Source organism: Phyllostomus discolor, chromosome 12, assembly GCF_004126475.2.
Source record: "Phyllostomus discolor isolate MPI-MPIP mPhyDis1 chromosome 12, mPhyDis1.pri.v3, whole genome shotgun sequence".
Classification (NCBI taxonomy): Eukaryota; Metazoa; Chordata; class Mammalia; order Chiroptera; family Phyllostomidae; genus Phyllostomus; species Phyllostomus discolor.
The window spans coordinates 20,292,179-20,305,892 of NC_040914.2; the positions used below are offsets into that span (position 1 = coordinate 20,292,179).

General features: G+C 51.4%; 1 protein-coding gene across 1 annotated transcript; it reads right to left on the bottom strand.

Moving 5' to 3' along the window:
• Positions 1-239: 239 nt before the first annotated feature.
• On the bottom strand, positions 240-6,372 carry KCNA7 (potassium voltage-gated channel subfamily A member 7). Its single transcript, XM_028529915.2, has 2 exons — positions 4,374-6,372; positions 240-3,386 (listed from the first exon to the last, which is right to left on the bottom strand). Exons 1-2 carry the CDS (start codon positions 4,923-4,925, stop codon positions 2,571-2,573), a joined length of 1,368 nt encoding a protein of 455 aa, XP_028385716.1. The 5' UTR covers positions 4,926-6,372; the 3' UTR covers positions 240-2,570.
• Positions 6,373-13,714: the final 7,342 nt, after the last annotated feature.

The window sequence follows — 13,714 nt, forward strand, 5'->3', positions numbered from 1 at the left end:
CCCTCTCCCCAGGTCTCTGTACCCCCACCCCCATCTCTGCTCCCCCTCTGGATCTCTGACACCTCCCCCCCCCATCCTGTGGGTCTTCATCCTCCCCCTGGGTCTCTGAGCCCCTCCCTGTCCGCTGCCCTCCTCTCGTCTGCCCACCCCCCCATCCCCATGGGTGTCTCTTTTTGCCGCTGTCCCGCGTCCTCTCCATGGGCCTCGGCTCCTCTCTGCCTGTGCCTCCTCCTCTTTGGGCCTCTCTGTGCGGCACTCTGTGCCTGCCTTTACGCCTCTGCCTGGGTCTGCCACCCCTGGGGGGCCTGTCTCCGTTCCTGTCTCCAGGTGTGCCTTTCTCTCCGTTTCCAAGCAAAGTGACCACCTAAAGGTTATGTGATTTCCGACCTTTATCGAACTCTTCCCGCAGTCAGTGCCTTCTCCTATCTCTCTGCGTGAAGAAGTAGTTGGGTTAAGTCAGGGGTGCCACACAGAGCGTCTTGCCACATTCTGAGTCACCCGTTCCCTTCTGATGGGTCAGCCTGGTGCCTCTAAGTAAGATTTCATTTGATCAAAAAAGAAGGGGGGGTTGTTATCGCTAAAAATAACAACAACCACACTGTGTAAACCACTGGGGTTTTAATAAATTAATACGAGTAAAGTATTTGAATGATGCCTGGCACACAGGAAGCCCTGTATGTGTTAGCGATTTCCCCCTCCCCCTCCTCCAAATGCCCTCTGTATGGAAAGACCCCACCCAATGTTTGGCTTCGTGACCTTGGGTGATGCCCTCCCCTCTGAGCCTCGGTTTCCTTGTCTGTGGGGCTGTTTGGACTCAGGAGGTCTTGTGCATGCCAAGAGGAGGACGAGACACGTGGGGCCAGGCAGACGGCCATGAGCCCTGGCCCCTGGTGACAGTGACGGGCTGCCTGACCTTGGAAAGCCACTCTCATGCTCTTAAGACTCAGGTTTCGCCCGGTTCATCTGACAGTGTTCTCGGGCCTCGGGAAGATGGGGCGGCATGCCCCAGTTTGGGATTCTGTGGAATGGAGACTGCGTCTCTCTCAGGCTCAGCAGCACTGACTTGTTCCACCATTTTCTCCTCTGGTTCTTTCTCTCGGGCACTCTGGTCTGCCTCCAGCTCTGGGTGCGTGTGTGCGCGCGCTCTCTCTCTCTGTCTCTCTCTCTCTCTCTTTCTCTCTCTCTCTCTGTGCCTGATACCCCGCTCTGGGTCTCCATGCCCCACTCTTGGTCTCTGTCTCCCTCTCGATTTGGGTTTCTGCCCCCTTCCCTCTGGGTCTTTGTCTCCTCCTTTCTGAGTCTCTGCTCCTCACTCTGTGTGTCTTTCTTCCCTCTACTTTGGGCTTTTTTCTCTTCTTTGAGTCTCTGTCCTTCCCTAGGTCTCTGTCCCCCCCCCCCACCCCCCGCCATGTCTAGACAAAGTGCAGACACTGTCCCCCTCCCTCCACCTTCCCTGGTGGCTCTGACGTCCATGTCTGGAAGCAAAACTGTAGGCAAGGACAGAGAGCAAGAAGGTTTTCATGGCAAAATAAAACAGGTGTGCAGTAAGCAGAAGGTTCAGTTGTCTCCCAGACTCCACCATAGCCCCTTCGCTCCCTGATACACGACTCCTCCCCAGTGCCGATGCCCCTGGGTGCTGGTGTTGCCACTTCATCCAGAACAAACCCACATGGCCCCAGGGAGTTCACACATACAGGCCAACTCCACCCAACGTTCCTACCGGACCCACGATGGCAAATTCAGTGCAGCTCACCTCGGCCTGACCCTATGAACTGGCCCCGTGAGACCCCCATGGTCCTACAACTCCATACGGCTCAGGTCCGTGTAGCCCTGGAAGCATCCAGCCACACAATGCTGCACAGTTCAACTCAACAGCACCCTGCGAGATTCCTGTGGTCAGACCTTCCCACCCAACTGATGCTGATGTGACATAGAAAGCTCACATTCTATCCCTTTGCCTCTGTGTATTCCTACATGACTCACAAGTTCGCAGAACCTAAAATAACACAGCCCCAGAAGAATCACAAAGCCACACACTTTCCAACATGTCTCAACTCTGCAACAGTATGTGCAAGCACGCAATCAGTCAGTCCCAACAATGCTCTGGGTGGCCACCTCACTGAACCCACCATGGCCCTAGGGGACTCATAAAACCCACAGAATCCTGCGCGAGGCAGTCAGACAAGACTCACTTAGATTCACAACCCAGCCCGACCTGACCCAACCCAACCTGACGGAGAACAAAGAAACTCACAAAACTACGTGACCGGCTCTATTTCAACGCTACCCCAAAGGTTCCACAGCCTTGCGAAAACCAACGCAAAAGAAACTGATGTAGCTTCTCCCTCAGCTCAGCATAACCCACCACCATTCGCTGCCACCTAAGGAGGGACCTACAGAGGTACCAAACCGCAACTCAGGACCCAATAAAAAGACTCAGCATTCCTCAGCTCATTGCCACTTAACCTAGTTCTTCCTAAACCCAACCCCCTTCCCCTCCACCCTTCCCTGCCTCCCCCCTCACCCCTCCCTCCACAGAAATGTGAGGTCCTGCTGGCCTCAACTTGCTCTCACACTGCAGTGACCATGTGTTTTCCCGGGGGCGGCCAGAGCGGAGGTGCTAGCTCGGGCACCTCTCCATCCACTAATCCCCCGTTGACCTTGCCCTCCAGGGGGCCACAGGGCTGCGTGTCCACGTGGCTGTACATTCCGGCCTCTTCACCCTCTGTCTCTCGGTGGTAAAAGTAGCTGAAGTTGGAGACAATGACCGGCACAGGCAGGGAAATGGTCAGCACACCAGCAATAGCGCACAGAGAGCCCACGATCTTGCCGCCCACGGTGACTGGTGCCATGTCCCCATAGCCAACGGTGGTCATGGTGACCACCGCCCACCAGAAGGACTCAGGGATGCTGGTGAAATAGGAGTCTTCCCGGTCGACCTCGGCGAAGTAGACGGCGCTGGAAAAGAGGACCACGCCGATGAAGAGGAAGAAGATAAGGAGGCCCAGCTCGCGCATGGAGGCCCGCAGCGTCTGGCCCAGGATCTGCAGGCCCTTGGAGTGCCGTGACAGCTTGAAGATGCGGAAGACGCGCACCAGCCGGATGACTCGCAGGATGGCCAAGGACATGGCGGGCTGACCCACGCCCCGCTGCCGGGCCAGCTCAGTGCCCAGAGCCACAAAGTAGGGCAAGATGGCCACGAAATCAATGAGGTTCATCACGTTCTTGAAGAAGACTGTCTTGCTCGGGCAAACCAACAGACGCACCAGCAGCTCGAAGGAGAACCAGCAGATGCACAGTGTCTCCACCACAAAAAAAGGGTCGTCGAAGGGCATGCGAGCTGGGGGTCCAGGTGCAGGGCTGGAGCCGTTCAGCCGACTGGGGAGCTGCAAGAAGGAAGGGCTTCAGGGAGGACCACGCCAGGGCTGGGGCACCCTGGAACGGCCGTGATCGTTGTTGAAATATCCAACTACTGCTCTACAAATTGGCCAACAGCTGCTGTCCCCAAGGCCACCAGGGATCCAGCTGTCACAGACTCTTTCCCAGGACCCCAGGGAGGGCTGATTCTGTGGTCCCTCATTCTTGACTGGTGGGGCCTCCTGAAATGATGTCTAGTGAGGTTCAACCTCATCCATTCCAAAGCCTTCCCCCAGCATGGGTTTTCGAGGCAGGGAGGGTCCCTAATGTGGCCCCACTGGCTTGTGCCCTGCCCTCCCAAACCAAGCCGAGCCCAGACTGTAATGGTTAAAGACCTTTCTGCCTGCCAAACCCCTCCTCTCACAGCTCCCAGCCCAATTTTCTTTAGGATGGATACCTCCTACCCTGGCCCTGAGGACCCACCACTATCTCCAATTACCTCAGCCGTTTTCTCCAGGCCGGACTCTCACCACCTCCGGGCCATCCTTCCCGCACAGACCCCACATTTTGCAGGCTCTCCTCCCATCCCCAGCTTTGATTTCTTAAGGTACCTGTATCCCTCTCCTGCCTTGCTCAAGCCAGGTTCCTCACCTAGCTTAATCCTGCCTTCTGATAGGGCAGGTCCTTCTATTCAGACCCTCAGGCCCCGCCCCCTTAAATCATACCTTCAGCGCCCCCATATTTTGATGGTGGAGTCCCTGACAGGCCCTGTCCCTGGGTCAGTTGCTCATTCCTCAAAGCCCCTTGTCCCACCTTTGAATGGTCGGGTCCTCCCACCAGACCCCAATGCCCCGCCCACTCAACCAGACCCTACCTTCCTGATAGGTCCCGCCTCCCACGGGCCCTTAATCTGATTTTGATTGGCCAGACCCCCATAGTCTCCGCCCATTTCCTCTCAAACCCCGCCTCCCTCCGCTGAGGCCCCGCCTCTCTCCCCTGAGGCCTCGCCTCCTCACCGGTCCCGCTGCAGCCACCGCGGCTAGCGGCTTGTCGCGGTCGTCGCGGAAATCCGGCAGCGTCTCGAGGCAGAAGACGACAATGGAGACGAGGATGACGAGCACAGAGACGACGGCGAGCACGCGCGCGGCCTGCGAGCTCTCGGGGAACTCGAAGAGCAGCCAGAGCTGGCGAGCGAAGGCGCGGCTGGGCAGGGGCCGCTCCGGCGGCACCGGGCAGCCCTCGTCCTCGCGCAGGCGCGCCAAGGCCGCCGCGCCCAGCCCGTAGAAGGCCACCTCCTCCAGGAAGACGTCGAGCGGCACGTGCGCCGGCCGCCGAAGCCGGCCGCCGGACTGGTAGTAGTAGAGCACGGCGTCGAAGCTGGGCCGGTGCCGGTCGAAGAAGTATTCGCGGCGCGCGCCGTCGTAGAAGCGGCTGCGGCGCGCCGGGTCCCCGAGCAGCGTGTCTGGGAAGCGGCTCAGGGTGCGCGCCCGCGTCTCGAACCGCAACCCGGCCACGTTGAGGACCAGCCGCTCGCAGCAGCCGCAGGGCGGCGGGCACCGCGGCTCCATGGCGCGCGCAGCCCCGGCGACCCGCGGACGGACGTGTGGCCCCGACGCCCGACCCGGCCCGGCCCCACCTCGGCCGCCGCCGCCGCCGCCCCAGCCCGGTGTCCGATGTCCACGCGTAAAAATAGCCCGGCCCTCCGGCCAGGGCGCGGGGGAGGGGGCGCCGTGACCCCGGCGGGGCAGAGGGCAGCCGCGCGCCCTCTGCCGGGGCGCCCGCCTTTCCCCCCCGCAGCCACCCGCGAGCTACGCTCTCTCCGTGTCTATTCCGCTTTCTGGTCCCCTTTCCCTCCGCCTGTCCGTAGCCCAGGGTCTCTGTCTCTGCGGGTTTCCATGTTTGTCCCTCGTCTGCCTGCCTGCCTGTCTTCTGTCTTTCTTAAATGAGTATCTGAGACCCTGGGTTGGAGTCACAAATTTCCACCCATTTCTCTCATTCTCTGCATCTGGCTTTGCCCTTGATCTTGGTCAGGGATGCATCTCTGAGTGTCTCTAGGCGGCAATTATCTCAGGGTTCGCCGTCCTGGGGGACTCCCCTGGTGTCTCCAGTCTCCGTCTTTGTTTTGAATCTTGTTTCTTGGGAGTCTGTCTCTGTTTACCTGTTGTGTCCCTTGGTCTCTGTCTCTCCCCTCTGTCCGGGTGACTCTGCTTGTTTTTCTGGGTCTCTTCCCTCTCGTTCTCTCTTAGTCTTCTGTATGGATCTCTGCCTGTGGGTTTCTCTGGGGCGCCCCTTTGGGTCTTTTTCTTTCCCTGAATTACTACTAGTCTCTGTGTCAGGGCCTCTGGAGGACTCGGGGTCTCTGGAGTCATCTCTCTGAATTTCTCTGACCATCAGTCTTAGGTGAGCTCCACCACTCTCTCCCCTGTGGTTTGCCTGGTCCTGGGCCCCTCCAGCAGCTGCAAACCACGAACATGCGCACCCCTCACCCGGCGCCCTCGCTGGGGTCTCTCCCGGGGTCTCCACTTGGGTTCTTTGCTAGATATGCGGAGACCCAGGGAGACCTGAGCTATAGCCTTGAATGATGCCAAAGACAGCAGGGCTTGCCAGGAACAGGTGGGGGTGGGCTGGGGAGACGTTGCAGGGTCACTCGAAGAGACCAAAGGACAGACAGAGGATGGCCTTCCAGCCGCTGGTGTCCTGTGACATCGCGTAAAAATAGCTCCATCGGTTGGGCTTGGCGGGACCCGGGGTGGCGGTGGGGGGTAGGAGGTGGGATTGGTTACCTGGACTCCTGGGAATGCGGTCCCGGGCGCCCTCTGCTGGGAAAGTGGAGAGAGACAGTAAAGGTTATCACCCGCTACGAATCCCCGCACTCAACGCTTTCTCTTCTGTTTACGATTTCTTTCTAGGATGCCATGTCACTCGTCATCTGGATTGCTGTGTCCCGCTCTCTGGGTCTCTCTCCTCCCTCTCTCTGTATCTGTCGTTCTCTTTCGTGGCTCTTGACCCTCCTTGGTCTCTGGATCTCTGGATCTCTGTCCTCTCATCTCTCTGGTCTTTTCTCTCCCTTTCTCTCTGGTCTCTGTCTCCTTTCTCTCTCCTTTGTTTCTCTCACTCTCCAAGTCCCCTGAAGACTGTGAACTGGCCCCTGCCTCCTCCCTTCGGCCCTGCCTCTTACACCTGCCTGCCACTGGGCCTGAAGGTGGGTGCTCCTCCTTGCCACTTCTAGGTGATACTCCCTCTGCTGCTTTGAAGCCCAAGCAATTCATGCTCACCCCTCTCACCCTTCCCTAATGAACTCCCCTTTCCCTTCCGGCCTCTTCTGCTCAGTCAGGGAAGATTCCAAATCCTGGCTCCCTGTCCGTCTCTCTGAAACACTGTCACAATGCTTAGTAATTACAGTAGTCCCATCGACGATCCTGCTAAAACCTGGCCTGTGCTGGATTATCTTTTCCCAAAAGGATCTTATTTCTCATTTTACAAGGCAATCCAGAGCCTTACCATACTGTATCTAGAGGAGTCCTTGCCAGTTCCTTTTGGGAACCACTCCCCTGGCCGCACCCCCCCCCCCCCCCCCCCCCCCGCCCCAGGCCACCAACAGACTGTCTCTGAAGGAAAGCCTTGTCATTTCCAAGGTGGGGACATAAAAGGCAACTTTCCGACCCACTGTTTTCCTTGGGACAGCTCTGCAGGTCAGATGGCCAGGGCTCTGGCTGATATGAGCGAGCCACCTTGGAAGCACTCTTGCTCCAGCCTGGCTATGCCCACTGATGCTTTTGGAGCAGGGATAAGGCCCGCCCCCCTCCCCCAATCTCTGTCCACACTGAAGACTTGGGAGATTGCAGAGGCAAAGTTCCCTTTTCATGACATCATATTGGGGACATGAGGGTGATATAGCCTCTCCTTTTTTTTTTTTTTTTAAGATTTTATTTATTTATTTTTAGAAAGGGGAAGGGAGGGAGAAAGAAAGAGAGAAACATAGGTTGCTTCTCATGTGGCCCCACTGGGGACCTAGCCTGCAACCCAAGCATGTGCCCTGACTGGGAATCAAACCTGCGATGCTTTGGTTTGCAGCCCGAGCTCAATCCACTGAGCTATGCCAGCCAGGGCTCTTTTTTTTTTTTTTAGAATTTTGCTTATTTTTAGAACGAGGTTAGGGGAGGGAGAAAGAGAGGGAGAGAAACATCTATTGGTTGTCTTGCACGCCCTCTACTGGGGACCTGGCCTGCAATCCAACATGTGCCTGATTAGAAATTGAACCTATGACTTTTTTAAAAAAACCCTTTTAGTGTGTGTGTATGTGTGTGTGTGTGTGTGTTAAAGATTTTATTACCCTGGCTGGTGTGGCTCATGGACTGAGCACCAGCCTGTGAACCAAAAGCCCACTGGGAGGGAGAGAAACGTCGATGTGCGAGAGATACATCCATCATCATTTGCCTCTTGTACACCCCCAACCGGGGACCTGGCCGAAACCCAGGCATGTCCCCTGACCAGGAATCAAACCGGCGACCTTTCAGCAGAGCCTGGAGACCTTTGGGTTTGTAGGACATTGCCCAGACCACTGAGCCACACTGGACAGGGTTGATATGTCCTCTCAAAGATGAGTTCAGCTCTGACTGGTGTGGCTCAGTGGATTGAGCACCGGCTGTGAACTGAAGGGCTGCTGGTTCAATTCCCAGTCAGGGCACATGCCTGGGTTGCAGGCCAGGTCCCCAGTGGTGGCCACATGACAAGCAACCACACATTGGTGTTTTTCTCCCTCTCTCCCTCCCTTCTCCTCTCTCTAAAAATAAATAACTAAAATTTTTTAAAAAGTGGGTTCACTTTGATCACTTGCTTAGAGTTGTGCCTGCTGGGTTTCTCCACTGTAAAGTTATTATTTTTCCCCCTTGTAATTAATGAATATTTGGGGGAACCATCTGTTTTGTTCAGTCAAGTATATCGAGGTTTAATTTACATACAATAAAATTTACCCTTTATAGTGTACACTTCTGGGAGTCCTGGCAAGTGAATACAGTCGTGTAAGTGTACTACAATCAAAATACTGTATTATTCGAACTATAAGATGCACTTTTTTACCACATTTTTTGCTTCAAATTTTTTTCCCTATTTCCCTCCTCTAAAACCCAGGCGTGTCTACTTTTCAGACCATAAGATGTACCCAGGTTTTAGAGGACAAAAATAAGAAAAAAATTTTTGAAGCAAAAAATGTGGTAAAAAAGTGTGTCTTATCGTCTGAAAAATATGGTAGACAACAGCTCTGTCACTCTGCAAAGTTGCCATCTTCCCTTTGTAGCCCGTGCCCCTCCTTGCAGCTGTTGGCAACTACTGGCTCTTCTCTCCTTCGGTTCTGCTTCCAAAATGGGAAACAAATGAAACTGTAAGTACGTAGCCATCAAATATGGCTTCTTTCACTCAGCATAAGGTGTTGAAGATTCACTCCTACTGTGTGTATCAGTTCTGTTCTTAATTCCCGGCAGCATTCCAAGGCATGGTTGGGTGCCCATTTGTTTATCCATTCACTGTACAATGGGCTTAAACATCACACTTCACTTGTGATGATTTTGAATGAAGCTGATGTAAATATCCTTGTACATGTTTTTGTGTGAACACGAGTTTTTGGGTCTCTAAGTCACCAACCGTGGGCTTTCTGGGGTGTATGATAGGTGTATGCTTAACTTTTTGCCATCAGCCGTTGTGTTATAAGACTTTCTATCTTATATCTTTTCTATCTTATTAAATAAAAACAAACCTTCCTCAACGCTGCTCTCCTATCCTGCTACTGTTATCTCTCTCTGCTCCCTTTGTAGCAAAACTTCTCCAAGGAATTTCCCTACTTGATGTCTCCACTTCACTGAGGCCTGTGGGTGCCAAACCTCAGTCCTTACCTTTTCGCATTCTTCGGGAGCATGGGACACGGTGAACGCTGCCTTTTACAGGGGCTGCTGCCTCCTTTCTAAAATAATTTTTATTTTTTAAGAAACTTCGCTGATTTGAGAAAGTGAGAGAGAGAAATGTCAATTTCTTTTATGTGCCCAGATCAGGGATTGAACTCACAACCTTGACATAACAGGACAGTGCTCTAACCAACTGAGCTACCTGGCTAGGGCTCTGCTGCCTCTTTCCCCTTCCTCTTCTTCTTCCTCCTCCCCTTCCTTTTACACTTTTTCTCCTCCTCCTCCTCCTTTTCCTCCTCTTTAATAATCCTCACCCAAGGATATATTTCCTGATTTGAAAGAGAGAGAAGGGGGGGGGGGGGGGGGGGGGGGAAGGGAGAGAGAGGGAGAGAGAGAAACAGCACTGTAAAAGAAGAAACATCATGAAGAAGTATCGATCAGTTTTCTCCCCTACACGCCCGGACCAGGGATTGAACCCATAACCATTTGGTGTACCAGATGACACTCCGACCAACTGAGACACCCGGCCAGGGCTGCCTCTCTTTTGAAGTGCTTTCTTTCTTGGCTTTCTGGACATCCCATTCCCATAGTTTTCTTTCCTATTTAATCTCTCTTGCTAACTTTTCTTGCTTGGTCTGAGCTCTAAATGCTGGAGCACCCTGGACATCAGCTCCAAGGCTTCTTCCCTTCTACATGCCCTTTCACTTCCTAGGTGAGTTCGTCAGTCATGTGGCTTCCAAGACCATCTGCAGGCCAGTGACTCCCAGGTCTAGGTTTCCAGCCCGAAACTCCTCTGAGATCACCATATACCCCAACCTTCAGTCCCTCAGCTCCACGGGAGCATCCAGTAGGCCTCTCAGAATGTCCAAGCCACAACTTCTCGGTGACCGCAGCCTTCCCCCAGTCTCCCCTTTCTATGTCAATAGTGCCATCAATGACCCAGCAGCACGTTGTACAAATCTAAGTATGAGATTTATTATTAAGGGAAGATTAGCTTCCTTTTAAAGTTTCCTTTAAACTTGTTATTTTGAAGTCATTTTTGGGCCCTGGCTGATGTGGCTCAGTGGATTGAGCACCAGCTTGCTAACCAGAGGGTTGCTGGTTTGATTCCCAGTCAGGGCACATGACTGAGTTGTGGGCCAGGTCCCCAGTAGGGGGCGCTCAAAAAGCAACCACATATTGACGTATCTCCCTCCCCTCTCTCTAAAAGTAAGTAAATAAAATATATATATATTTTTAAAGAAATCATTTCGGACTTACTGAAATGTTGCAAAAATTGTACAGCTCTCCCATATAGCTTTCAACCACCTTCTGCCAATGCCAATTTCTTACATAACTGTAGCACATCAGTATAATACTATTAACCAATAATACTGTATACCTTATTTGAATTGTGGCAGTTTCCCATGAATGTTCTTTTTTGGGTCTTAGAATCTAATCCAGGATCCTCTCAAGGTGTTATTATTTTTTAATTTTTATTTATATTTAGAGAGAGGAAGGAAAGGAGAGAAACATCAATGTGTGGTTGCTTCTTGTGTGCCCCCTAGTGGGGACTTGGCCTGCAACCCAGGCATGTGCCCTGACTGGGAATCGAACTGGCGACACTTTGGTTCGCAGCCCATGCTCAATCCATTGAGCTACACCAGCCAGGGCACAAGGAGTTATTTTTAACTTCACTTTTTAATATATACTCTGATTACACTCCTGTTGCAACCGAATAAGGGAGCTCAACCTTCACAATACATCTCAAATCCCACCAATGCTTCCTGCCCCACTGCCACAGTATTGGTTCAAGCTACCATTTCTTCTCTGGAAATTGTAGACCCCTGACCATTTATCTCCCTGTTACCCCTTCATGCCTCCCCTGAATTTTTTCTGTCTATAGCCATTGAAGTGACCTTTTTTTTATAGTTGATTAAAGTTCTTCTTTTTTAAAAAGATTTTATTTATTTAGTTTTAGAGAGGGAAGGGAGGGAGAAAGAGAGAGAAACATCAATGTGCAGTTGCTGGGGGCCGTGGTCTGCAACTCAGGCATGTACCCTGACTGGGAATTGAACCTGCGACACTTTGGTTTGCAGCCCGCGCTCAATCCACTGAGCTACACCAGCCAGGTCTTTGAAGTGACCTTTTAAACATGTAAATTAGGTGTGTCCTTCTCCTGGTCAAAACACTTGAGTTACTTTCTATTTCATTTCCAAGGAAATCTTCCCTCTCCCCCATGTAACACTTGGTTCAGGCAGGGACCAGCAGTGGCTGCTATAATAACGGTTGGGAACATAAGGTTTGCACAGTGGAAAGGTCTCACGGCTGAGATGAGCAAGGGGAAAATGCACCTTTACAAGGAGAGATCTCACAGTTAGGTCCTTGACTGGATGCCCAAACTCAGCATCCTAATGGTGGGACCGTATGACATTATACACCTCCAGATGTGATGCAATGTGAACTCCATGGTATTGTCCCTTTTAAAGGCAAAACGGGTGTGGGACAAATGGAACAACAGGAGGGAACAATCACAAATGTACAGTGGGGGACACGCTACTGGAAGCTGGTCTGAACTCTGGGAAAAACCAACAATGTCATGGAGGAAAAAAGTGTGTGCAGGTGTGTTGCCTGTAAATTAAAACATACTAAGGAGACAAGACAACCAAATACAATGTGTGAACCTTGATTAGCTCCTAGTTTGACTTAAAACAAAATATTCTTGGGGCAACTGGGAAAATCTGAGTAGGAGTCGGTTAAACTTTCTGAGGGGTTAAAATAATTTTGTGGTTATTGAGGAGAATGTCTTTTCAAAAGATTTTTACTTATTTTATTTTTAGAGAAGGGAAGGAATGGAGAAAGAGAGAGAGAGAGATATCACTGTGTGGTTGACTCTCACGTAGCCCCCACCGGGGACCTGGCCTGCAACCCAGGCATGTGCCCTAGACCAGGAATTGAACTGGTGACACTTTGATTTGCAGCCCACCTTCAATCCACTGAGCCATGCCAGCCAGGATGAATGCCTTTTTTAAAAATATATATTTTATTTATTTTTAGAGAGAAAGGGAGGGAGGGAGAAAGAGAGGGAGAGAAACATCAATGTGTGGTTGCCTCTCACGTGCCCCCCCACTGGGGACCTGGCCTGTATCCCAGGCATGTGCTGACTAGGAATCAAATGAGCAACCCTTTGGTTCACAGCCTGCGCTCAATCACCTGAGCTACACCAGCCAGGGCAGGAGAATGTCTTTACTCTTAGAAGACTGCCCTGATGGGTGTAGCTCAGTGGATTGAGTGCTGGCCTGTGAACCAAAGGGTTGCCGCCCAGTTGAAGCCCAGTCAGGGCACATACCTGGGTTGAGGGCCAGGTTCCCAGCAGGGGGCGCGTGAGAGGCAACCACACATTGATATTTCTCTCAACCTTTCTCCTTCCTTTACCCTCTTACTAAAAAGTAAATAAATAAAATCTTAAAAAGAAAAGAAGATACATGCTGAAGCATTTAGAGGTAAAGTGCTGCAGCAATTTCCTTTCAAATTGTACAGAAAAATATACATTATTAAGGCAGGGTTGGCTTTATTTTCTTTACATTTTTTATTTTTCAGTATCTTTAGAATTACAAAAAACACCCCCCCAAAAAAACTAATTCAAAGTTCCAAGTACATAGCTAAATAAAGCAAATATGTCAAAATGTTTTTAAAAGTATGTGCCCTTATATGTTTCTTGAAACATAAAAATATTCATTTGAATTTTGTAATAATTACTGTAGGTATTATTAGTGTGTAAGTATTATTTTTTATAAAGATTTTATTTATTAGAGAGAGGGGAAGGGACAGAGAAAGAGAGGAAGAGAAACATCAATGTGTGGTTGCCTTTTGCATGGCCCCCACCAGGAACCTGTCCCAGAACCCAAGCATGTGCCCCAGCTGGGAATTGAACCAGCAACACTTTGGCTCAGAGGCCAACGCTCAATCAACTGAGCTACACCAGTCGGGTGTGTATAAGTATTATTAAATAGGCAAGTGAATCTACGCATGAAAGTTAAAATACAACATTTAACTCCTGCCTTGACCAGGTAGCTCAGCTGGTTAGAATGTCATCCTCATATACCAGCATTGCAGGTTGGATTCCCGGTCAGGGAACATACAAGAATCAACCAATGAATGCTTCAATAAGTGGAACAAATCGATGTTTCTCTCAATACATAAAATTTTTTTTCAAAACACTCCTCGTTAAAAAAAAAAATTAACTCTCTCCGGGACTACAGGGCCCTAAATAACATGGCTGCTAGCCATGATCTCTGATTTCTTGGCTAAAGTGGGATTCTTGCCACTGTCCTAAATCAGGACCTTTGCACCTGCTGTTAACCCTGCCCAGCTCTTTGTTCAAATGTCACCTCTTCAAAAAAGATTTCCACTAACCCCCTTTCTAAAATAGTCCCAGCCCTGGCTGGTGTGGCCCAGTGGATTGAGTGTCCGCCTGCAAA

Excerpts from the sequence above, each read along its gene's own strand:
- KCNA7 (XM_028529915.2), bottom strand. The coding sequence starts at position 4,925 with ATGGAGCCGCGGTGCCCGCCGCCCTGCGGCTGCTGCGAGCGGCTGGTC. Across the intron at positions 3,387-4,373 it reads CGGTGGCTGCAGCGGGACCG|CTCCCCAGTCGGCTGAACGG; the intron begins GTGAGGAGGCGA and ends TCCTTCTTGCAG.